Raw genomic sequence first — 26,969 nt, 5'->3', positions numbered from 1 at the left:
GTCATATTTCAGCCTCTGTCTGGAAACCTTCATTTTAGCTACTGCCTCTTTAAGACTCCCTGCTCCCCCTCCTCTCTGATTGGCCAGCCCTCTGGAAGCCTGTTGGGGGCAGAGTCACGGGCAAATCTTGGTGTTTGAGACCCAACCCTCCATCATGTCATAAACCAGTCAGGAGATCCTTATGTAAGTTTTTTGCCCTTGAATTGGCGTTAAAGCTTTTGCATTTATGTTGTAGCTTTTGCATATGATGGTTTTGTTTGCTCTTGCAGTTGTGTTGTGATTTTTTGCATCAGTGTTGTAGCGTTTGCATTCTTGGTATAACTTTTTCATTTATGTTGTAGCTTTTGGATTAGTTGTGTTTTGCTCTTGCATTAGTGTTTTTGCTCTTGCATCTGTGTTGTAACTCTTGCATTTACAATTTTGATCTTGCATTCATGTTGTAGCTTTTGGATTCCCATGTTGCAGCTTCTTCATTGTGTTTTTGCTTTTGCATACGGGTTGTAGCTTTTGAATTTGTGTTGTGGCTTTTGCATCAGTGTTGTGGCTTTTGCGAACCGTCTGACACCCACTGGCCACCGTATGTTCCCCTCCTCGTAGCTGAAACGGATGGAGAGAATGCACAAAGAGGAGAAACAGATAGATGACCATGTTGTATTTCCATGAACACACAGGAGAGATAAAAAGGACCACTTACAGCGTGACTGCATAAAGAGTTTAACGTACACAGAGAAGCATGGTCTAAAAGCGTTAACAGGGCACATAAAAACATTTCCAGGTATGACTCAGCAGCAGGAAACAAACAGGCGAAGAGTTATTCAAAGGAAAAGTGCAGAAAACTGACTGTTTAAACTATTACGTCATCTTAAATCTCATCACAAGGATCTAAAGTTGACTGGCACCATCCGATGGTTCATCCAAACAAACATATGACATGTCACAGATCCACTGTTCACCTGACAGAGTGTAAAATCATATATAATGCACCATAATAACTTAAATAGAGGAGTATGAAACCAGACGCTTTCAAAAAACACAACATAGAAGCTAGATAAAATGCTACTGTCCGTTTCCTGCTCTCTTGATGGCTTGTAGATTCAGAGGTTTCAAAAGGAAAACAGGCAACAGGACAACGTAGGGCTTATATTACATCAACGAGTCCTCAGAGGCTCCCATTTCCTGTTTGAAATATGACTCATAACCTTTGGCAGAGGAGCGCCAGCAGCCACGTCGTCTTGTCTGTAAGTCCGAGGAGTCTTTTACACCTTCTTAGAGTTCATCAGTCAAGTACTCCAGGAAGCAAACACAGGGGTAGAGCTCAGTTCTGAGTTTCAGTTCCCATCCCTGTAGAGTCTGTGTCGGCCCTAAGCTGTCAGTCCTCGGGCTCAAAGGAATTGGGCGTCTACGCCCTCTTGTTGGAGCAGGACTTGCAGCACTGCTGTCCGTAGAACTTGTGGCCGCAGACGCCGTGCTGAGGGACCAGGTGGCACCAGCTGAAGTGGTCCACACAATGCTCATCTGCGGGGAGAGGAAGATCAGGTTGAGTTTAACAGATGATGAGGCCAATAACCCACAAACTCATGACTTTATTTTCTGGAGTGGAGTCGTATCAGGGGATAGTCATCTTTTTCTCTCCCTGGTGTTTTGGTAAACTCTTATTTCAGCCTGTCTGCAACACTTTGTTTATGCTGCTGTCTCCCCCCGTTTTCACCAAGTGGTCCAGTTTGGATCAGTGCACTTTGGTACGGGTTGAATCAGTAAAGCCTGATCCTGTTTGCATTTCCACAGCCAACCCTGCCCATCTTGGTAGGCGGGGTGTAAGCTGGATGCTGATAGCTGCACCAGTTACTTAATAGCTGCACAGTAAACAAAGAGCAACGATGGAAGACATCCAGCAATTCACCTTCTTTGTGATTGTCATGTGGCTCTTTGTTAAAAAGTTTTGTTTCAGATAAGGCAGGAGACATACAGCAGTTGCTGTCACACAGGAAGTAACAATTCTTTCCACCAATCAGTAGACTGCAGTGTTTCTAGCTCCACCTTCTGGGGTTGGATCAGTATGTCTGGCACCCAAACAGAATGACACCACAAAGTGAGACCGTACAGGTTGGTAATTTGGGGAGCCTTTGGAAGCCTGTTTAGGGCCTTGTAAGAGCACCATTTGTAACAACAACACGTGATGTTATTTAAAAAAAAAATCTTAAGAGGCTTTTATATTTTGGGCAAAAGGTAAATTATTTTTATTTTTAATTTTAATTTTATTCTATTTAATTATTATTATTATTATTTTTTTTTTTTTTTTTTTTTGGGGGGGGGGGGGGGGGGGGGGGGGGGTGACCACTTTTGTTTTGACACTTACAGTATTGACCAGTAATTACTTTTTAGGTTGATTGGTTGAAACGTTACACATGGTTACAGCATGCAGGTTGTTGCAAACTTAGTGACTCTGTTGCTGTATTTAGCAAATTTTCAGACCCCTCTAGTGTATTTTTTTGTGGAAAAAAGCGACTACCCACAAATCTGTCAACTTTTGTGAAGTTTAAAGACTGAGGTGAAAGTTTTTAACAAGCTGCTCTGAACACAGTACTGAGCCTCTACCCTATCCAAAACACTCAGATAGACAAGTCCTCTCTTACGTAGCTTCTCTCAGAGCGTGGTCACACTGGCCATCCATACCGGGCCCAAGCACGCTTCAACCATAAGGCCAGTTTGTTTGGCCAGCGTGACCTCAGGTGTGCTGTGCCCAGGCACAATTCACCCCTCTGATTTGGCAGGAGGTGAGCTTTTTAGCGTGGTACACCTCATTCACAAGCACAAGCAAATCAGTGCATATGATGCATCATGTGTGCTGCAGCCTGAGAAGGCATCTTCATGCAAATGAATCATGGTTATACTTTTCTCTCTTGGTCATTTGTGGTGGTCCCAACCTGAGATAAAGAAGGAGGATTATTTTGACATTTAAAAAAAAAAAAGATCAGAAGAAAGTTCATTCAGTTATAAACACATTCATGGTGCACTCTGTATATTCTGACCTATTTCCTGTTTGCAACTGTTCTCCTGCTTGGGCAGTTATTTGTAGTTTATTTTTATAGGAAAATTGCTCAAAGTGAAAAAAAAACTACATTCAAAAAATGAGTCATTGACTTGTGGTAAAGCAGCCAAAGAGCTAACATTCAGCTGGTACATGGTTTAAGATTGATTTATTAGAGATAGCTGTCAGGCATCCAGAGTTTCCACCTCGGTGGGCTTTACCTTTCAGTGGGTGTCCGCCCGCTGGGACCCGTACAGGGCGTTGTGGAGGAGGTGGGACAGCAGCAGGGGGACAGAAGTGTGTGTTGCACGCCCTGGATGTGACAGGCCTCTGATGTGGCAGGCAGCCAGCTGCAGGGCGACCTTGCCGCAGACACTGAATGGTCCGGGTCTGCACTCCTCCACCACAGGACACAGAGCACTGACGAGGAAGGAGGTGGAAACAAGAAGACGGACTGAGTGAGCGGAAGAGGAACTGGAAAGAAGCGCGGTGGTATAGATAGTGGAGGGAGATCAATCAATAGAGCGCATGGCATTTTTCATTTGAAAAATGAACCATCATAAAAGGAGGAGGGGAGCAAGGGGAAGGATGGAGGAAAAGTCTGCGCCGAGACAAAGAAGAGATGAAGAAAACAAACATCCACCCAGCATGTACTCGCCCTCCAGCGAGCTGTCAGGAGAGATCTGCTCTGGTGGAAACATACTCAGATCACAGGCTTCAGATCAAGCAGAATAAGACTCCGTGCTATAAGAGGCTGCCCTTAAGACTTTCTGCATAATGGATGATATAACACATAGCCTACACAACCTGCACCCAGACACCATGTAACAGAGCCAAGCTTCTATATCTGAGACCTTTACCACACAGCAAGCCACTCCATCTCTGAACTATTACCATCTCTCTCAGTCTGCCTCACAGGTTTGGGAAAAGAGCGATACAGGATCAGAGGAGCCACTCTTGGTCATATATATCTCGTATTGATCGGTTTGGGCCCAGACATTGTGTTGCCTCCCTCGTGATGCCAGGGCCTCCCAGAGAAAGGAGCTTGGTAAACAGAAATCCATAAAGGGAGAGATGGTGAGGCAGAAATAAATGTTCTGAAACACCCTCTCACTAGATTTGTTAGCTGACGAGAAACTGACCACACAGAAATATGATTCTGTAAAGAGCTGAAACCTGCACTGCTTCCTGACCTGATCATTTCATATCCTGGCTTCAGAGACTGCGTTTACTTCTTGCCTGGTTCACTTCTTGCCTGGTTCACTTCTTGCCTGTAAGGAGTTTGTTTCCTAGTATTCATTAAAATCAGGTTGTTGATTTGAGAAAGAAGGGGATAAAAAGAGAGTTTTCCATCTGTAGACAGAGACTGTAGATATTTTTGACTGAAATGACCACTCTGGTTGAGCAGCTTTATCAGCTGTAGCTCCATTTGTTGTCAGCTAACATCTGCTGGGTTGAAAACATCATCCTGAACAGTATTTGCATGTAGCACAAACAGCTTAATCGTGTTATAGCATTTAGCTCGTGTTTCAGCCTTTAGCTTGTGTTTTAGTCCATATCTTGCGTTTTAGCCAATGTTTTTAAGCATTTTGCTTGTATTTGAGCCTTTAACTTGTGTTTCATCATCTAGCTCATGTTTAAGCCTTTAGCCAATGTTTCGGCCTTAAGCCTGTGTTCCAACCTTTAGCCTGTACTGTAGCCTTTAGCTCATATTTATACCTATTTCTTGTGTTTAAGCTTCTAGCTCTGGTTTAGCCTTTAGCTTGTGTTTCAACCTTTTGCTCATGTTTTAACCTAAAGCAGGGCTCTCAAGTGTCACGCATTGAGCATGACAGTCACTCTTTTAGGTCTTTAGTCTCGTGCTCCTGCCACACATTGTATTTCTCACGCTGAAAAAAAAAATGTCCACAGAGAGACTTCAGACTTGACTTGAACTCGTGAACAATCATTATAATCTTTCTTTTCCTGGCGTATAAACATTAGGAAAACCATGAAATATCTGATCAACTATGGAGCATCATAGATATGACACGCGTCTAGCGGTCCCACACATTAGTAGCCTACATCTGATGCCGCCACGATCCGCTCTGTGGACTATAGGCTTGATATCTTCCATTTAAAGTGTGGCTGTTACTGTTGATGTCTGACAGTAATGTCACTTAACAGCTGATGTACGTGTAAATATCTGACCTACATACCTCCAGAAACGCTCGGCGTCTTTGGGGGCAGCGCCCTGTGTGCTGGTGAGAGAAAAGACGCAGACAGAAAACTCCATCTCCAAGCTGCTGTTTTTAGTCACTCACTGAAATAAGTTCAACCTGAGGTATCCTGCATCACGTATTGTTTATACCGGGGTGAAGACAGTTCCATTTTTAACGTTAGCCTTTTTTCTGTAAAAGCTGTGAGAGGATGTCCGGGACACATTAGAGGTGATTTCTTGATCATAGATTAAAAAAAAAAAAAGGACAAAGCCACTTTAATTCCAAGTTGAAAAAAAACACACTTATAGTGACTGGCCCTTGATTATGTTCTCAGTGGGTTTTTATGACCTTTTATTAAAAAAATTAAGAGCTGTGGAAGTTGTGAGAGGATGTCCAGGACAGTTGAGAGGTGATTTAGTATCAACAAATTTAAAAATGAGAAAGCTACTGAAATTTTAACCTGAAAAATTGTCTTTTTAAGACAAAATTTTGATGATGATGAAGATTAGCTGAGTTTCTTTTTATTATTATGCAGTATTTATTGTTGTGATATGTTAAGGGCTGTCACATCCTAAAACAGCAGTGGATTGAGGCGGAGCCTGCACTCAAAACTTGAGAGCCCTGCCTAAAGCCTGTGTCTAAGCCCTTAACTAGCCTTGCAGCCTTTGGCTTGTGTTTTAGCCTTTGGCTAGTGTTTCGACCTTTAGCTTATGTATAAGCAAATATGTTGTGTTTTAATCCTTTAGCTTGTATTTTAGGCTTTAGCTTGTATTTTAGGCCTTTAGCTTGTGTTTCATCCTTTAGCTTGTATTTTAGGCTTTTAGCTTGTGTTTCAGCCTTTAGCTTATATTTTAGGCCTTAAGCTTGTGCTTTAGGCCTTTAGCTTGTGTTTTACGCCTTTAGCTTGTATTTTAGGCTTTTAGCTTGTATTTTAGGCCTTTAGCTTGTGTTTCAGCCTTTAGCCTGTATTTTACGCCTTTAGCTTGTATTTTACGCCTTTAGCTTGTATTTTAGGCCTTTAGCTTGTATTTTACGCCTTTAGCTTGTATTTTAGGCTTTTAGCTTGTGTTTCAGCCTTTAGCTTATATTTTAGGCCTTTAGCTTGTGTTTCGATCTTTAGCTTGTATTTTACGCCTTTAGCTTGTGCTTTAGGCCTTTAGCTTGTGTTTCGACCTTTAGCTTGTATTTTACGCCTTTAGCTTGTGCTTTAGGCCTTTAGCTTGTGTTTCGACCTTTAGCTTGTATTTTACGCCTTTAGCTTGTGCTTTAGGCCTTTAGCTTGTGTTTCATCCTTTAGCTTGTATTTTACACCTTTAGCTTGTGTTTCAGCCTTTAGCATGTATTTTAGGCCTTTAGCTTGTGTTTCAGCCTTTAGCCTGTATCTTAGGCCTTTAGCTTTTATTTTTGGCCTTTTGCTTGTGTTTCATCCTTTAGCTTGTATTTTAGGCTTTTAGCTTGTATTTTACGCCTTTACCTTGTATTTTAGGCTTTTAGCTTGTATTTTAGATCTTTAGCTTGTGTTTCAGCCTTTAGCCTGTATCTTAGGCCTTTAGCTTTTATTTTTGGCCTTTTGCTTGTGTTTCATCCTTTAGCTTGTATTTTAGGCTTTTAGCTTGTATTTTAGGCCTTTAGCTTGTGTTTCAGCCTTTAGCTTGTATTTTACGCCTTTACCTTGTATTTTAGGCTTTTAGCTTGTATTTTAGGCCTTTAGCTTGTGTTTCAGCCTTTAGCTTGTATTTTACGCCTTTAGCTTGTATTTTAGGCTTTTAGCTTGTATTTTAGGCCTTTAGCTTGTGTTTCAGCCTTTAGCCTGTATTTTACGCCTTTAGCTTGTATTTTACGCCTTTAGCTTGTATTTTAGGCCTTTAGCTTGTGTTTCAGCCTTTAGCCTGTGATACAACCTTCGGCCTATGTATGAGCAGATAGCTACACTTTTAGCCTTTAGCTTGTGTTAAAGCCTTTTGCTTGTGCCATATCTCTCACCTGTTTTTCTTTCTTCTGCTTTTCTGTCCTTTTTCTGTCTGACAGTTAGGCTCCAGTGTCCACCATCACAACTAAATTATTTTCAGAAGAGAAAAACTTAGATCTCTCTCTTCAATCTTGATGGTTTTGTCTTTAAAGGGAGGTTTGGTTTATGTATTTGATGGATTGTGTTCTCCCGGGCAAATCCCACCTGACCACAAAAACTGAGAAATAACGTCTAGAAATAACTGATTTTGCGGCTGATAACCTCATTCTAAATGGTGGATTTTGAACAGGTGAATGTGTTAAAGAGAGACTCTTTAAAGATCCCTGATGAACCCCTGTAAGTTGATTGTTTTCCAGCCAAACAATATGGGAAGTAAAAAATGAGCTTGACTTGCCCAGAGCCAAAACCTGTCCTTGAGTGTCAGTTTGGCTCCGTTTTACTTTTTAACTTGATTAAACTCTTGTGATTTATATTCCAGATAATAGAAAGTATACAGTTGTGTTTATGTATTCAGGGATGGAGGCTTTTAGTAACGGTGAAGTCCCCAAAAAAACCTTGTTCATTAGTCTGTTTGAGTTTACAGCTTCAGTCGGCTGCCTCCATGCTGACCTCACAAACATCCCTGTACTCTGTGCTTCTCATGGAAACTTGGTGAAAGCTTGTTTTTTATCTCCACAATAACTGAATCAACCACAGGCCCACGCTTTGCTTCACTGAACTCTCTGCTGTCCAGCTCCACCCCATGGTCCAAATGAGACCAACACGCTGACCTCTAGAACGAAGGGCAGCTGTCAACAAAGTGGTGAATCCCAATTTATTTAACTGGACAAGTCAGAAATGAAGGAAGGAAGGGGGAGTGGTCATCTCATGCTCATCTTTAGCTGGCCTCCCCAAACATCTGTCAGTGAAGATCTTTTTGAAGCTTGGCTTTTTCTCCAAACAGCTCACATCTACTGCTCTACTTCCTGTCCCGTTCCAGCCGGTGTAACAGATTACAGATCTGAGAGCTGGCATGGCTGTGATGACAAATCCTGGTTGGAGTATCCAGTCATGTGTTACCCATCTGTGCATTAACGTTTATCTGGGTAATAAATGTGGAGCAGGCAGAAACTGTTTCATATGTTGGAGGAACAACTCCTGATTGGACGCCTGTCAGCTGGAACACCTGAAAGACTAAAAGGATCTCAGGTAGACTGTTCAGGATCTGTTTAGGATCAAAGCATGGGAAAATGTACCTGCTGCCAGGGAGACGAGTACCAGCCCAAGACCACCGCGGTGGAGGGGGTTCTGCCAGGGAGGACCCGGGGGAGCTGTGGGCACGGACCTCTGTTACAGACCTGCTGGAGATCCACCAAAGGTTTGGCCGTGTTCCTGCACCTCCGTGTGGGAAACTCAGTGAGCCTGTGAGCCAGAGGAGAGGTTTCTGTTAAAAACACTGGAGCCCAGGGGACAGAGGAGATGCTGGGGGGTCCTGAGTACCTGAGCAGGTCTGTCAGAGTGTGAGGGGTGTCTCTTAAAGCTACATACCCTCCATGTGAGTCTCTCTCTCCACAGCGAAGCTCTCTTTTCTGGACCCCTGAACCACAAGACCTGGAGCACTAAAAGAGAGGGCAGGCAGAGGGGACAGTTTTAGACACTGGACTCTGTGATGCAGGTACAGACAGACTCAGACAGAACAAGGTCACCTTTTGGTGCAGTGATCGCACCAAAAGACAGAGGGCGCCACAGGGCACATCTGTCCCTATGTGTGCTGGGCAGACAGAGTGTGTGTTTTTAGAGTGTGTGTGAATGTGTGTTGGAACTTTTTCTAAAATGGGGATTTAACAAGACTTTTTTTTTTTCCTTTTTTTTCATCAAACTGCAGATTTTTTTGTTACCTCTGAGTAAATTAAATTGTTGCTAGGCACTGCCCAACTAGCTGCCTGTTGCAGCAGCTCTCTCTTCTTTGTCCGTTTCTTGTAATTTTTTTCGTCTGTTTTTCGTCATCTTTGTATTTGGAGTGGATCATTACTTTGTATGGTTCATTGTTGGTCATGAACACCAAACTTTTTGTGTCTTCAGTGATATTTTTACTACTTTTCTCCTGTGTTTGTCTGGAGATCCCATATGTATCCATGGCTGCATTGTTTATATGTGAAATTAGCAGCCTGTAGCATGTCAATGCTAACTAGTGTAAGGCTTGATGATTTCCCTCTAGGTGAGGAGGAGGAGGTGAGGACGACGTGCTGGTTCTGGGGTGTGAGCTGGGAGGTGACGACGTGGATCTGTCCTTCCATCCATCGTTGTTGGGAACGTGGGATCTAGCCCCGGTGGGATGGACGAGCTAGCCGTGCTAACCCAGCGGCATCATGCTGTTCACGGACGTAGCTGACGGAGCTGACATCAGACGCCGGCGCCACATTGGAGGAGCTTCGCCTGCTGTGAGCAGACAGGATCCAGGAGACAGAGACTGAACAGACTGCTGGGGAGGCTCAGTCCTGGACCCTGTGGAGGTGGAGACTGGCTGGGCTGGAGAGTGGTGGACGGGATGTCGTCATCTATTTTCTTATGGACCTTTTTGCACTTTCTATACTCTTTCTTACTTTTGTTTTCTTGATTGCTGCTGTGTCTCCTAAATTTCCCCTCGGGGATAAATAAAGTATTTTCTATTCTGTTCTATTTCTATTCTATTCTAAATATTAGAAACACTACTAAAAAGCCTTTCTTTCAGTAATGCGAGACATTTTTGTACATTGTGCATAAAAATAAACAAATAAATGAATAGGAATAAATGAATAAATAAAACTCAAATGATCAACCAATTAACATGTTTAAGTTGATTTATTTACATTGCAGCCTAAATTTTCATACAGCTTGACTGCAAACTGAGTAAATCTATTGTGATTTGTCCCTTAACCTGGTCCTTACATTTGACAGGTGTTCTGCTGCATCTAAAACATGAACTTTAAAAAAATTAATGACGGTAAATGAAAATATTTAATATCATAGCAGTAAAAATAAACACCAATAAAAACAGACAAACATCTAAAAGAAAATATAAATAGTGATAAAAAGCTCAAGAAGAGTTTTTCTAAAAGCAAACTGAACCAAAATGCCAGATGCGGTGATGTTCATACGTTATGGTTCAGTCCTCTCTTTTCTTTGTCTCATCTTGTTTTATTTTGTAATGATATCTCTCTCCTTGTTTCAGGAAACTGCCCTGAACTGTTTCCTGCCTTTGTGATTGTGGTCCCCGCCCTCATTGTTTCCCCCAGTGTTTCATGTATGAAGAACCCGTGTCTCCATTTGTCTTCTACCTGCTTTCTACCTCGAGTCCACCGAGTTTCAGAGGTCTGTGTCTTATTTTCATGTTGGGGCTGTGGTGGCAGTGATGGAGGGCAGAGCAAAGACACACACAACAGGCAGGACGAAGTGTAACTCAGTAAGCAGGAAACTCAGTTCCTGCCTCTTCCTGTGTGCTTTAGAGAAAAAGGATCATAAAATAACTTCTCAGAGTTTAGTTCTGCTGCTTGGTTTCCTCTGCCACTCTCTGTCTTTGCTTTATCTCAGTGCTGATCAACTACTGTTTCAGCCTCGGTGCACTTCCACACTACAGGGTGTGAAAATAAGGAATCATTAGCGTGAGTGATGCTGAAAAGTACCCCCATTCAGAACATTTTCAGACTCTCCTGCTGTTGAAGGTAGCAGTCATTCAGCTTCTGGTGGACGTTGGTCTCATCCTTTCTGAGGGGCCAACAACACACACTGCCTCTGAGAAGTTTCAGAAAGGATTTATTTCAATTTTTCTTGTTTTCTTGTTCTTTGAGTCACGTTTGTCATTTCCCAACATCTGTGAGTTTGCTTTCCAAGAACCCAGCAAAGGGGAGTGAAGTTGAGGAATGCTGATAGCGTTTCAGTCCACATGAAGCACAAGGCTTGATGTTACGATGCATTCTGGTCTACTGAGGCTCCCAGCTGTGAAACTGTTTCCTCTGTTCTGTGATGGATTTCTCCCAGTTTGGTTGTCAAATGTCTTTGAAAACTTGGAGCATAATGCAAGAGGCCGTTTTTACCCTGCAGAGCTGTCATCAGAGGGAGACGTTTCATCTTTTAAAGCTGGAGGTCGGAGCTTTGTGAGACATGTCTGAGGCTGAGGAGGTTAAATCATAAGACTCAGAAATATGCGCTGCATCTCCTCAACTTTTTACAGAGGTCCTCTGAATATTTAGTCACCCACCCAACCCCATCAGCCTCCTGCTAGAGGTTGGCTGGTGTGAAAGCAGCAGGTTCACAGTGAGTGGAGGTCCTAGTGCTGTCACGCCATCAAAAATATGCATTTTGGCAGCGAAAGCAATGCTTAGCACCCTTCATTCAAAGGAGATATCATCCTTTAAAGACTAAATTCAAACTGTAAGCGGCATTAAAATGTCTGTTTTTCCTGAGGTCACACTTTACACTGAAACACCAGCCGCTTTTGCAACTAAATGTATCTTCTTTATCCAACCTCAGGTAACCAGGTTCAACCACAAATAAATAATATTAACTGCTGATATTCTCAACCTTGTTTTTACTTTGTGAATTTAATACAAAATTTGATTTTGGGCTGAGGTTATGACGTGGATATACTGTGGAGGGTAAATAATAAGTGAACCTATCAATTAACAGAGCAGATTTATATTCAAAGTAAAACTACAATATGTTATCAAACTGTTAACCGGTCTTATCAGTAATCTGACAATAAAAACATTAATATTTTGGTAGATCTGGTGCTGTTCTATCTGGATCTAGTTTTCAGACTCCTGTGTTATAACCCAGGTCTTAGGGGTCTCTCTTAGCTCTTTCTGGTTTGGGAGGGTTTGTGGTTTATTGACAAGAGTTCATGTCTTTATATTTAACAGCCTGGTTAGTGTCCACAGATAATGCAGTCACCAGCTCAGCAGTAAGAAGTTTCTGCTCATCCAGGACCTTATGTCTTTGAGGGATGCTTCAAGTTTAGATAGGTGGTTGGTTTCTTCAGGCTTCATTGACAAGTAAAGCTGAGTATCGTCTGCATAGCAGTGAAAGTTTATGGAGGGTTTCCTCAATATAGTGCAGAGAGGAAGCACATACAAGGTGAAAAGAATCGGTCCGAGCACTGAACCTTGAGGAACTCCATATTGCACCCTGGTGTGCGAAGTAGAGATGTTGTTCACAAGAACAAACTGATGTCGATCCGGAAGACACGATCAATCCGAAAGATACGATGATAAGACTCCTTATCTTGTCTTGATGTTGGGTTTCTGCTAATAAAATTTTATCAACATTTACGGGTCTAGACCTGTAAATGTTTTTGTAAAGTGTCTAGGGATAACGTTTGTTTTGATTTGGCGCTATACAAATAAAGATTGATTGATTGATTGACCAGTATCGAGTGATTTGTGTTTAAACTCCTCTGTGGGGTGCCTGCTGGACTTCTCCTCTAAAAACCTCTGTCTTCTGAATCCGCTTGCTGATTCCCCCCCAAACCTGTGAGTCATTGAGCATCTGTCAAATTGGTGTTTAGGTTAAAAAAAAAAAAAAAAAAAAAAAAAGTGCTTTTTTGATGGTTTACAAACAGTGAATTGGTCAATAATTGAAACATATTTTAAAACAGTGGAGTGAAAATAGCCTGTACAAAGTCCACATGTGGTTTAGTGAGATGTTTCTGAATAGACTTTGGTTTAGATTGTGGCTCCTTTTTCTTCAGCTGGATCAATGCTGATTTCATGTTTCTGTCGATGGCTCTACATTTTGGAAAATACTGAAACTGAACAGAGGTGAGTGTGAGTCCTCAGACTTTTGTTCTGTTCTCAGATCTCTCAGGTGGATGTTCTCCACCTATCTATCTAAAAATACAACATCACATCTTCCACTTCAGCCTCTCAGCTCCGCGTGGCCCTCGTCCCCTTACCTCTCCCCAGGGAGTGGGGATCCACTGTAACCTCTCGTTCTTGGGGCAGCGCCGCAGGACACATGTCTCCTGGGCTTTGGGTTTGTGATGCTGTCTGCACATGCTGTCAGGGACCACCACCGCTTTGGCCCCGGGATCAGTGCTGCGACAGAACACGCTCCTCTTCCTCAGTCCACGACCGCAACTCTTAGAGCACTGGGGGGGGGGCAGAGAGGGTCAGAGGTCAGTGACATGGATGACTGCGTCCTGAGCTGACAATATCACACAATCATAAACATACACTTCCTCTAACTCTTACACTTCCTCATCTTTATCCTTCATCAGATCACAGTGAAGCAGCAGGCTGTGTGAACAGAGGTTAAATCCTTGGCATAGACTCAGGAAATGCATTTTGGATTCACCACATGGTGTACAAGCAAACAGAAGGTCATGGGTTTGATGGCAGCCCATTATGGCCCAACATTAAATACAATAAACCAATAACTCAGGGCTGAATGTGACCCCATCCCAGCAGAAAGAGCTGCTGCTTTAAACTCAGCTCCGGAGTCAAACTGCTCCATGGGGACACACAACTGTGGCGGTCACTGCAGTTTTAACATCCCATTCATTTATTAGTAAAGCTCTGCACACATCTGTGCACACTTTAAACTCTGACAGCGCACACACACACACACCCAGTCGTCCTTTTGTCACCCAGAGGTTGGATTGATCTCTTCAGGGAGACTGACCTTCTCTCTGCGACCGCCAGCTGAACCCCGAGTGGAGCTTAAAGCGACATCGCCAAAGCACACAACACAAGTGTCCAGAAGAGTGATGGCTGAGTGACAGCTAAATGTCCCAGCTGTGCGGGTCACTCCAGCTAATCACTCCATAAAGTTTGACTAGCTGTCAGATGTGCAGCCAGCCCACTCATACTCTGCACAAGGACTGCTCCCATCATGCACTTTGGTTTCAGAGGCCAAATCCTCCCAATTAAACCCGCTTATTGGCGGGAGGATGAACTCCCCTCATCAAGTCATGGCTTTGTTTCATACTCCTCTCCCCTCAGATCTGCAGCTAACAGGAATAATTAGTGAAAATATGATCTGCAAACCAGGAAACAATCAGACATGATCCTTTTGGTGAGGCTGATTTTGATTTATCTGGGTGTTTGGTTACTTCTTGCAGGTAGAGTTTGTTAGAACTCAGTTGTTCATCATTTCCAAACTTGAATAAAGATGAGTCAGAGATAGATTTCTGTCTGATTGTAATTAAAAAAACAAAGACAGAACTTTAGAAACAATAGTTAAAACAATCCAGATCCTCCACATGAAAGCTGAATGTGTCTCAAATGGATCCAGACAGGAAACGTTTTCCTCATGTTTTTAAAGTTCCTCACATGGCCAGCAGAGGGCAGCAGAGTCTGTATTTTAGCTTGAGCCTGCATAGACAGGGACCATGAGTCTGAGGGTTTGTGTTTGTGGATGGTTAAAAATTTAGGATTGAAGATGAACTAGTGTCAGATATGATGAAGTGCAGAGTGTTAGCTTATAGCTTAGCATAACAAGAGCCATGAGTTACCTCCAAAGCCTGATGCATCAAACTAAATATTGATTTCTTATGGATTAAAACTGGATCAACAAACCTTCCTTTAAACCCTCCTACTGGAAAATGATTCTTGAAGCTCAGAAACTTCCAGTCATGAGAAATGACATCCATGTGGAAGTGTTCAAAACTGCAGGTATCTACAATTCTGTTTCAGGCTCGTTACAGAAACACCAAGCTCATTCAATCAGTTACTGAATCAGCCAAACTTTATTTATAAACTTTATTTTACAAAAAAAATGTAACCTGAACTGCTTTACAGTAAAATCCTTTTAGCACAGGCTGTACACAGGAACATTTTCCATTCACTTTTATTTTCAGAGTTACCAAACTTCCCAGTTTGCCTTTAAAAGGACGTGGCCGATTTGATTGACAGGTGGACGCCCTGTCACTGCCTTAGAGAGGCTTAAGGCCCACCTCTCTAGCTCACCCTGACCTGGATGAAGCCTGGTTGAGTTTAGTAACCTGACTGTGCCCTCTGTCGCTGATGGGCCTCAAAGTCTAAATCAGAGACAGAAGATGGATGTCATGGAGACAACCTCAAAGACTCTTGGTGAGTGCTGCATGAGTGTATACCATCGACTGTATAAAACATGGATGTAGTCTCACCGACGTCACTCGTCTGTTTCTGAAATGGAAAATGAAGCACATGGGCTGTTGCGGCCATATTGGTAGTGGAAAGAGCTTTGCTTACATCCATAGGGCGCTGGCCATCACGTGACCCTCAGCTGTGCCTCTTATTGGGGGGGCTCGCAATCTTAAAGGGGACATATCATGCTTGTTTCTCCTTTTCACTATGCCAGACTAGGATGCCTGTAAAGCATTTCTGTCCTCAGTACAAGTCATTTAGTTCCTTCATTGCCCCACAATAGAGTTCTCAATATCCTCAGTTTAGGCCATTCTGAAGATCTCATTGAAACGCTCCATTTCCAGAATGACCTCCAGTAACCTTGCAACACAGCCCTTTGTGCTCTGATTGGTCAGTTCTATCAGAGGGGCAGAGGGGGTAGAGCCAGGGGGCGGTTTTTTGCAGGATGGCAGTATTTACAAAATCGCCATATTGAATGGAGCAGACCGAGCGAGTTTGCTGTTTGCCAAAACTTCACCGTAAGGCATTGATAGCACTGATAAAATGGCAGAGTGTAGGATACGTCCTTTTGTATTGGACCCCGAGTCAGACCGGGACGGTTCTGCAGCTCAGGAGGAAGAAAATCCACCTGGACACAGATCATCTCAGGACACTTCAGTGTGGTGAGTCAAACCGGTACTGTAACATGTATAGTTTATACGTTTATACTCGGCTCTTGGTGGGTGTATCCCTCGGTGGCGGTTGTGTGACTAACTGACATCACAGAGGAGGAGCTGCTTTATCAGATTACTCCAATAAAAAGAAAGGATCCTCGTGTCGTCACAAAGGTCGAACTCTTGCGGCCATCTGGCAATGACCTATTTTCAGAGGAATCAAATCTTGTTCTAGGGTATCAGAAAAAATACAATATCTCATTTTTTGAAAACTCAGGGGGTGAAAGGTCTTGTTTTCAAATTTATTATATGATATGTAAGTATTAAATCAGGGATCAGCATGATATGTCCCCTTTAATATCCTCTGAACAGCCACGTTAGAAAAAAATTCACCCCCCGTACAGTGAGTGCTGGTAGTAAAATTAGCAACTCAGACAGGAGACGTTTTTTGAACCAGGCTGTAAATAGGTTAATTTCTGCTTTGAATGGCTTTTTTTTTTTTTGGCTTGGTGTGTATGTGACTTCCGGTACTTCTGGAGCCAGCCTCAAGCAAACACTCCAGAAATAGCGGATTTTAGCACTTCCGCATTGTCTCATATTCTCAGACTGGAGGTTGCTGCTTGGTGTAAACTGAAAGCTGGATATGTAAATCCACAAAGACTAACTGGACCACCCACATGGGGCACAAAAGTTCACTAAACCTAAAGGTTCCTCACAGGAGCTTTAATGGTCTATGCACTAACTACTCCTCTTCAAACCAGCAGCACATCTGCACTGCAAAAAACTGTAACTTCAGCAAATGTTTTATCTTGGCAAAAGTTCTCCTTTCAGCCCTAATATGACTCAAATTCAGCTGAAAAACCCAAAAACATGTTTGAATTCAAAACAGAACTGTTAATGGGGTTAGAAAATGGACTCATCCAGTTTCTTTAAATACACACAATTGTTAAATAAAAAATAATAAAAAATAAATAAAAAATTAAATTGTTAAAGACTTTTCTTACCCCATTATCAGATGTGTTTTTTGGTCTTCAGGGCTCATTTTTTGTCCTCTGATATCTTGTTAGATATAGACATGTTTCAGGTGAATATGGCTTAAATGATTTCTGATAAGAAATCTTGACTAAAATAAGACATAAACAGCCACTTCCTGTTTGTATGGGCCCAAAATACAAACAGAGACGAGCAGAAATCTTGAGTCATGATTCTCTCTCCTCTACCTCAGAGGGTTTTATTCACTCTGCTGCCTGTTGCTCTTCTTGGCTCACACATGATATAACCATCATCACCTTCACGTCTCCTTCGTGTGGTTCCTTTGTTTCCTGTTTGTTTCCTGCTGCCTTCTCCTGCTGGCTCCCTCTGATACCACACAGAAGACTGTCCTTCATGACTTCACATTCACACTTTTTTTTAAAGATGGAGAGGTCTTATTCTATCCCCTAACCTTCAGCCTTCAACCATCTCTAAAACCCACCTGAGACCAGGATCCAGTACTCCACTCTGGCGGGCAGGCCTGGGTGTGGCAGGGTTGGACCTGGGCGGGAGAGATGACAGGACAGAGGGAGTGGGCCACCACTTCCTCCCTCTGATAGGTCACCTTCCTCAGGCAGCGCAGTGTCCTGGTCTGCTGACCTCCCCCACACGAGCGGCTGCAGGAGCCCCACTCCCCTGTGGCCCAGCTGTGGAGACACAAGCAGAGAAATGAACTTTCAAACATGTACAGAGTTCGTTAGGGTCTGAGTCTAAGCCACCTGAGAATCATCCAGTCCAGGGTTTGCAGCATCAGAGCTGAGGTAGGCAAGACCACATCCACACCAGGGATCATGTGACTCACTTTTCTTAAAGACAGCGTTGACATAATGATCATTTTTGCTGTACCCACATCTTTAATGTGAAGTTGTTACTCCGGCAAACTTAAAAGCAAATTAGAAGAAAATGTTCTGTTTTTCAGGATAATACCACAGGCATTAGCCTGAAAAGGTGCTGCTATGGTCAGGTAAATGGAAAAAAAGCAAACAACCCATGGGACAGAGAAACACAGACAGATAGTTGACACTTTCTCCTTTGTTTCCTAATTTTTTCTTCTGATTTCATTGTATGGCTGCTATTTTGGCCAGGTCTCTCTTGTAAAACAGATTTTTTTTTCTCAATGGGACTTCCTGGTTAAATAAAGGTAAAAAAAATAAAATAAATAATAATAATAATAATAATAATAATAATAATAATAATAATAATAATAATAATAATAATAATAATAATAATAATAATAATAAAAAACAATTGTCCACTGTTCATCATTTCACCTCTCCTCTTTCATCCCCAGTCATGTAACCTCCTCTCTTTGCCTCTGATTCTCTCCTGTCCTCTCCTGTCCTCCCCTGTCCTGTCCTCTCCTCTCCTCTCCTCTCCTCTCCTCTCCTCTCCTCTCCTCTCCTCTCCTCTCCTCTCCTCTCCTCTCCTCTCCTCTCCTCTCCTCTCCTCTCCTCCAGTGTCTCTGAGTCGTTCGTGCTCTGATGAAAGCCTTCTGCTGTTTCTAAAATAGCTTCTGTCTTGGCATCAGGGCTGCAGGGGGAGATTACAGCAAATGAGTGGTCTGACAACCACAGGCTTCGAAGAGGGAGATGGAGACATGGGCAGATAGCTCGGTCCGGTTTCTGAGATGACAACCCACCGCAAAAGACCGTTCCTCCGCACCGCTGACTTGCTCCAGGGGAAGAAAAATGCTTTCATTCTCTTTCAAAGGCCACAGACCAGTGAGGCAGCCAGGCTAAACTGCAATTTAGGAGAGGGAAGGATTTGAACCATTGGGACCCAAAGGCATGGGTTTAGGATTTTTTAGGGACTGTTTGCTTTTTTCCCTTTGCTTGGCCTGGCTTATAAATAACAATATATCATTGGAGAAAAGTGGCTAAAGTGCCACTCCGCTTTGCTGCAAACCACCACGAAGGGTTACTGTAATTTCTACCTCTGCAGTCTTTCAATAACTGGCATATTTTGAGGCAGAACCAAGAACTCTCTCCCAGGCGCTTTGAGGACTCATGCTGCTGCGCACACGCTGCCACAGATGAATGACGATCTGTTTCTTTTGAACCTAATGCTGAGTTAATTGAAGGTCAGTGGTTTTCTGCTGAATTATGCACTGAATGGACCACCTTAGCTAAACAGGTCTATACCGCCCCTTTAACCAGAACTCTAAACAAAGTATTTCTAACTCCGATAAATCCATGCTTACATGTGTGTGGTTTGGAGAAGTCTTCTGTTTGTATTTGCTTTGCGCTGCTTTCTTTCTCCTAGCACATTTTCTTTTCTAATGTTTCCCTCAAGTGCACTTTTTCAGTAATTCCAACCAGCTTTCACGTGTGTCAGCCTCACAGTCACAGGTTAGTATGCTTCTTCCTCAATCCCTTTCAGCTGCTTTTGTTTCAGGGTCCTGGGTAAAATGGACACAATGAACCACAGATTCTGAGTCAAATTTCCCGACTGTCACAGCAAAGAAAGATCCAAAGTGTCAAAAAGTTTACCAAATACATCTTATTACCTGGCTGACTAAAAACTCAATTCTGATTGGTCAATACCAAACAGCAGAGCTGGTGAGACAAAGTAACTGATAACAGCAATTGAGTTAAAATTGTGACATTGGCTTTATTCATGTTAAAAGTTTGATCTGCTGCAAAGTTTTGAGAAGAGAAGGAGCTGAGTGGAGAAAATCAACACATAAACATCTCTGTCCCCTTCGCCTTGTCTGATATTACAGTCAAAACTAGTTTATTATAATTAAGAAAGTTAAGTTTTGACTGGAGCAGAGGCTCACTGGACCAAATGAATAAACTGCTGTCATGAAATATTTGAAGAGAAAGAACAAACTCTGCAGTATGCCAAAAATATCCTGATGTTAGACTGGTTCGGAAAAAATCCCTTTCTTTCCTGCTCTATCTGTTCTACGGTGAATTGTCGTGTTGCAGCTCCAGCATCCAGCAAAAATAGACAGTATGAATTATTAAGTATGTAGTAAGTAGTGTGTAGAAGGTTGTATGGAGAATGTAGTATATGGCAGACAGGCTGTCATATGTAGTATGTTGTGAGTAATATGTAGCATGATGTGTGTAGTATATGTTATGTAGTGAGTAGAATGTTTTATGTAGTATGTCATACGTTGTACGTAGAAATCAGTATCTGGTATGCAGTAAGCAGTATGTATCATGCAGTGAGTAGTGATACGTTTGTTATATATAAAAAGTAGTATAAAGTAAGTAATATGTAGTTAGTAGTATGTAGTAAGTAGTATCTGGGGAAGGGTACCTTTCAGATTTGAAACGATACCGTACCGATGCCTGGTACCTGGCAACGGGTTTTAGTACTCAACAGCACCAGTATTTGGTATTTTTATGTGTTTATGTGGTGAAATATTATTTTTAAAAAAATCTAATCTCAAAGTTTTTCAATTTAACAAATTAATTTTTCAGTATATAAATTTGCAATGCTACGTTTATGTCCAGTATGGAAAATTGCCTACTCTTTCACTCCCACAGTCACAAGGATTTGTTGAGGTACCTAAACATGGTACCTTTTGGATTTACATGAATTGGTACTTGGTACTACAGACAGAATACGGTCCGCACATACAAAAGTACCCAATTCGGTACCCATCTCTAGTAGGGATGGGTACCTTTCACATTTGAAATGATACAGTAACGATGCCCGGTACCTGGCTATCGGTATCGGTACTCAATGGTACCAATTTTCGGTACTTTTTTTGTGTTTATGTGGTAAAAAATATAAGTTTGTTTAGTAGTAAAGTATAGATTTTTTTTCAATTAAACATATTTATTCTTCAATATATAACCTTGCAATGCTGTGTTCATGACCAGCATGGAAAATAACCTACTCTTCCACTCCCTCACAGTCACAAGGATGCATTTAGGTACCTAAACATTGAGCCTTTGGATTTTACATGAATCGATACCCGGTACTTTTGACAGAATTCGGTCGGTACCTGTAAAAGTACCTAATTCGGTACCCATCCCTAATCTCTAGTAGTATGTAGTAACTAGTGAGTAGTGTGTAATAAGTACTATGTGGTGAGTAGTATGAAGTCAGTTATATGTAGTATGTAGTTTCTGGTAAGTTGAGAGTAGTATGTAGTATGTAGTAAGTGGTATCTAGTATGTTGTATGTTGTAAGTAGTGTGAAGTAAGTAGTATGTTGTATGAAGTATATAGTATTAAGTGTTTAGTTTGATGTACGTAGTCTGTAGTGAGTTGTATGCAGTGGATATTATACAGTGTGTAGTTTATAGTATGCAGTGAGTAGTATGGAGTATGTCGTATTAGGTTTTGTAAACAGCCTGAGCTTATCTAGAGAAAACAGATCTTCATTCTGGTGTTTCTGTGACATGATCAGAGAAGAGCAGACAAAGGGCAGAGAAAACAGCACAGACTGAAGTGAGGGAGGTTAAAACACACAAGCTAAGGCAGCTTAGCAAAGGGCAAAGAGACCTCAACCACACACCGCAACATGGTCTGGTCTGTGGCAGAGAAACAAGACTGGCTGATTAAGAGTGAAACACCACAGAAGAGTTTCTAAGAGGACCTTAGAAAGGGGCTGCTGCTTCTTCTACTTCTGTTAGTCCGAGCTAAAGCCACAACATTAGTGTTTTTTATTGGCACTGTCTCTCATCCCGTAGAGGTTTTACATCTGAATAACAACTGGCTTACTATCCATTATCCCTTAGTTTACAGTGTGACGTTGTCTGCTTGTTCTCATACTGCATTAACTCATTCTAACCCTATCTGTATTAGGACAGACATCTGTTGGGTTACACTAGGGGGTTAACATTTCTCACTGATTGGTCACATGATTTAACTTTCTGAAGTCGTCACAAAGCTCTCTTCAATGTTCTGCTCAGTAACTTGTGCATACATTCTGTTTTGTCTTTCTGCCTCTGGCTCAGGTACAACATGTCTCACTTTGATCTGTCTACGTATCCTGCTGAGTGATGCACAGAGAAATCCCCGACCTGGTGGTAAGCGACTCAACAGATGGCCTCTGCCAGGAGAACGAGCCAAGAAACTTCAAACAGCAGAGGAGGACGTATGGATTCAGAGGAGATGGAGAGGTAGATGGAGGAAGGGAAAGGCCGAGCTGCAGAGGAAGCTGAAGGAGAGACTTCCTTTAGAGACATGAGCGTGTCTTCTTCAGACTCCATGCTGGGCGGGAATATTGTAAAGCTTCAAATTCTCTTTGCATCTCAATCTGATGCTCTGAGGCTGCTGCTGCTGCTGCTACAACACAGACAAGCCTCCCTGCTCTCCCTGACAGTCTGGGAAGAGGAGGTTTCAGGAGTGTCTGACGCAAAAGGGGGTAGATGGCGGTGAAGGGGTGAGAGTTTGGCTGGCATGGCTAGACTGGCTGGGCCCTGTGGGAATCCCGTCGTCTCTGCACAATAAAACATGGATAGGCCTGTCAGCAGCCGAGGGACACGCTGCAGAGATAAGCAGGCACTTTTACAACCCCCCCTCCAGCCACACACACACACACACACTCACACACACACACACATACACACACAGAGTGCACTTGCATCCCACCTCTGTTTCAGTCGGTCTTCTCTGGGATCTTGAATGCGTGCCCATACGTTGGAGGTCTTAATGCAGTCGTTAAAGCTTTCATGCTGCTCACTCAACTCCACTCTCTTCCTGTGCAGTGCCCATAAATTGGCCACAACAAGCTGAGAAACGGTGTCAGCTACTGTATAATAAGATCCATGGGCGTTAAATGCTGCTTTATTTCCCTGAATGGACGACCTCGCTGCTGCTTTTTTACCATCAGATCTATACTACTTTCTCCACACCAACAAAGGAGGGAGGCTGGGACACGCAACAAGGCTGTTTAATACCTTTCACCAAGATAAGAGATGTGGTATGCCTGAGATCAGGCGCAGGAAATGCCCTCTCGGGTGGTGGGAAACTGAGGGAGAAACAGAGGCTGTATGTTGAAGGTGTAACTGATAGCAGTCTGGTTTGTTCAACCCCCGACACTGGAGAGAGTTCAGCCTGGACCTGATGTGGCTGCACAAAATGACAACATTAAAACAAACAGCTCTGCTCATGTTTTGCATCTTAAATATTTACAATCTGCATATGTGTGTGTATGTGTGTATGAGCTGTAAGTGTGCAAACTTCCATGCTCCTCTGTTTTGCCTGGATACTGGCTTTGAACTCAAGACACGGTCCCCTGCCTGTTCTCTGGACCAGCGCTGTAAATCAAGCTAGCTCCAGCCCCTCAGCCAAAGGCCCAGGTAGAAGAGAGGGCATTCATTCATTCATTCATTCATTCATTCATTCATTCATTCATTCATTCATTCAGGGCTGTTTCCACCTGTTACTGTGCTGGTTTCCTCTGCTCTCTGCTCTGCTCCCAAAGCACAGACTCCTTTAAAAATGCATGCCACTAACCACGCCGTCTAGACAACACAGAGAGAGAACAGGGGTATGAATCTGCTCCTGGGAAAGTGGAGGAGCTCTGAGTTAAAACCTTCTGACAGAAACCAAAGCTCCGCTTGGCTCCACTCTCCAGCTCCTTGTCTTTAACCCTGTCTGTCTTCATTTTCCTCTTTCTGATCCTCAGCTGTTTGCTGGAGTGAAATGTTATCCCAGGCTCTGAAATAACAACTTGTTCCTTCTTCATGACAACAATGATTAAGATATTGGTAATCCTTGCAGGATTAGACTTCAATGACAGGCCTTGACCAGGAATCAAAAGGGTAATAAGACCAAAATCCCAAATAGTGCTCGGCCCACGGGATCAGCTGATTAGCTGGTTAGAGAACTGGCTCAGGTGGACAACAATCAATCTCTGGTTTTGTTTTCCTTTTACCTGTCATAGCGTGTTTCCTGTGACTGATCTTAATGTTGTTACCCTAGCATGCAGTGTGTAATGAATTCTTTCATCCAAACAGAGGGCTGTGGGTCACACACTGCTGGTTAAAGGGACAGTTCAGTTTTTTTTTTAAGTGGGGTTGTATGAGCTCTATGTGACCACTAAGGACATTAGATACAGTAGAAAGTTGTCTCCTCTCCCTCAGTAAGACACAAACTGTAATCGCTGGTGACGAGGAAATAGACGCTAACAGGGAGAGACCGTACCAAATTCAAAGGCTTTTTTCTCTGCCTACAAGAACTCAAATCAAAAAGTAATACCACAGTTTAAGAGTACGATACGTAAAATATTTTTAAGTGCATTAAGTCTTCAGAAATATAAACATTTATCCGGATCTAACTCACTGGTCATGTATCCTTCCGCGCAGTGCTAGTGCGCTCCGTCCCCCCTCCTCCTTTCAGCTGTAGGGAATGTAAACAAGCTATGCTTCGGGCACCGGTTGTAGCCTTGTGTAAGTTTGATCAAGTATCGTAATTCTTTTGTTTGTACTCTAAGGATTGTGAGGCAGCGTAGGAAATTCAAAATGAGTGACCATGACAGCGATGATGAAGTTTCATTCACTTTGGAACCAAAAGGATACCTGCATGAAACGGAGCACACAGAAGAGGAGCTGCTACAGATGGTGACTGAAAGGAATACAGAGGAAACATCCACGGATGTTAATAAATGTTTATATTTCCGAAGACTTAATGCACTTAAAAAATATTTTATGTATCGTACTCTTAAACTGTGGTATTACGTTTTGATTTTAGTTCTTGTAGGCAGAGAAAATAGCCTTTGAATTTGGTACGGTCTTTCCCTGTTAGCGCCTATTTCCTCGTCACCATCGATTGCAGTCTGTGTCTTACTGAGGGAGAGGAGACAACTTTCTACTGTATCTAATGTCCTTAGTGGTCACAAAGAGATCATACAACCCCACTTAAAAAAAACTGAACTGCCCCTTTAAAGTTTCACAGCTGGTGGATCACAGGATGGTACTTTAGCTCCATCACAGACATGACAACATCACCCACTGTGGACAACCAGATGCAGGCACCTGCAGATCAGCTCCATGATTTCCCTCACTGCAGAGTGTATGGACATAGTCTCTGTGATATCACCCATCTGATCCTGTTACAGCTTTTTAAAGCCCATCATGTTCAGGGGTCAAAGAGTGCGGGCTTTGGGCCTCCTCACTAACAGCTATAAGACCTGTCAGTCAGCTAAGCCCTGCCTCTGATTGGGTGAACCTGTGATCTTAATATCTTCAAACTACCTGGTTATAAGAACACACTCACCTTGTGCAGTGTGTGTTGATAGAGGAGTGAGATTCCCAGACCCTCACTGTGTTCTGAACCAGGCCGTAAACAGGTTTTTCGTCAGGTTCACTTTCCATTATAACAAACGGCTTTAATCTGACATCAGATGTGACGGGACAGTTAATATAGATATAAATGTATATGCTGGTTCAGACAGTTACATTAAATAGTGATTGCTGTGATTGTTTATTGCATTAAAATGTGCCTGACACTCTGGAAACCTGCCTCTGAGGCTTTGTTGACATGTGCGCACATGTGGGCCTGTCACCAAATTACAGCTGTGGAGGGTGCGCTCCGCTTTGCGCCGAGGATAGACCAAGTTGGAGCTGGCGAGCTTTAAGCGCACTTTCTGCACTGTTTTTGGCACAAAATTGTCACTGTGCCAACATGAATATGCCGACGCCTCCCCCTGGTGCGCCGTCAACTCCCCCTGGTGCACCGTCACACCCATCTCTGTGCAGACGGTCTACCAAATTGTCAAATTGGCAGGGCACAGCGGTGCGCCGCATGAAATTAACACTGTGCCCGGTGCGCCAGGCTTGCGCCCCCTGCGCTGGGCCACGAAATTAGAGCCCATTCAGTCATAAAAACACAGAATTATTCATTCAGCAGCATCATGTAAAACCGAGGTGAACCTGATGACCTGGGAACAGGACTCATCTTACTGTGAGCTTAAATGAGGACATTGTGTTTCAAGGAGAACGACCAAACATGAACCAACCCTGGCTAAAATTTAGAGCTAAAACATGAGTCAAGGTCAGGAGCCTCTCCAAGTTCAGACTTTCCTTCAGCTGAGCCCGGTCTCACAAAGTGAACGAACAAAACTGGACATCCCAGACAGAGACAGAGACAGAGACAGAGACATCAAAGTAAGACATGATTCCTTCAGAGGGATCAGAATGACTGGTACTATCAGACGGACCTGCAGATTGAGCCAACTCTGACTGAACATTAAATCCTGGAGCAAACAGAGTGAGGAGCGTCCACATTTTTTCCTCCAGAAAAAAAATAGAAGAAAACTGAGAGAAAGATGAATGGATGGAGGACGAGGAGAAGGACGAGGAGGAGGAGGAGGAGGAGGAGGAGAGAACAGCTGAGCAGAGTGAAGCAGGGACCGCAGCACATGAACCACAGTCAACCTCCACACTGCTCCACCACACTAAACACGAGTGTGTGTGTGTGTGTCTGTGTGTTTGCCTGTCATTAAAACAGTGCCTCAGGCTCCTGAAAATTTGGCAACATAAAGACCAGCATCACACACACACACCACACACCACACACCACACACACACCACAGCCCAGTGTAGACAGAGAGGAGCTCTGCCCCACAGCAGCACTTACTATGCAGGGCAGGGCTGAGTGTTGCACAGATGGGAGCCCAGACTGGGTCTGCTCTGAGGATTACACATGCTGGAGTTGACCTGGACCTTCTGGTCCTGCAGACAGATAGCCTTGGTGGAGATACGACCTGAGCGGGGAGGAGGAGAGAGGAGGAGAAAGAGAGCTTGAGACGTGGAAGCAGGGCTCCAAAGAGCACACACACACACACACACACACACACACACACACGCACACACACACACACACACACACACACGCACACACACGCACACACACACACACACACACACACACACACACACACACACACACACACACACACACACACACACACACACACACACACACACACACACACACACACAGAATCATGCACTGACAAGTGAGCAGGGGGTTAATGTGAGTGTTTTGGGACCAACAGAGTCTCAACTTCTCAGTTAACAAAGGAGCTTTTCTTTCC

At 43.1% G+C, this 26,969-nt stretch overlaps 1 protein-coding gene across 2 annotated transcripts in view; it reads right to left on the bottom strand.

Annotated features, from left to right (window-relative positions):
* Nucleotides 1-676: 676 nt before the first annotated feature.
* Nucleotides 677-26,969, bottom strand: part of adamts18 (ADAM metallopeptidase with thrombospondin type 1 motif, 18) — a 93,073-nt gene continuing 66,780 nt past the window's right edge. For both annotated transcript variants that reach the window (XM_074666376.1, XM_074666377.1), the window contains 7 exons: nt 26,510-26,636; nt 17,407-17,611; nt 13,107-13,301; nt 8,726-8,796; nt 8,434-8,599; nt 3,250-3,448; nt 677-1,515 (listed from right to left, as the gene is read on the bottom strand). In XM_074666376.1, the coding sequence (XP_074522477.1) occupies nt 1,400-1,515; nt 3,250-3,448; nt 8,434-8,599; nt 8,726-8,796; nt 13,107-13,301; nt 17,407-17,611; nt 26,510-26,636 (1,079 nt within the window). In that variant the 3' untranslated portion in view covers nt 677-1,399. The remainder of the gene's footprint in view (nt 1,516-3,249; nt 3,449-8,433; nt 8,600-8,725; nt 8,797-13,106; nt 13,302-17,406; nt 17,612-26,509; nt 26,637-26,969) is intronic.

The sequence above is a fragment of the Halichoeres trimaculatus genome, unplaced genomic scaffold (genome assembly GCF_033239565.1).
Source record: "Halichoeres trimaculatus isolate MK-OKI-2021-1 unplaced genomic scaffold, fHalTri1.1 fHalTri1_scaffold_3, whole genome shotgun sequence".
Taxonomy (NCBI): Eukaryota; Metazoa; Chordata; class Actinopteri; order Labriformes; family Labridae; genus Halichoeres; species Halichoeres trimaculatus.
This window is presented reverse-complemented; position numbering and strand designations above follow the sequence as displayed.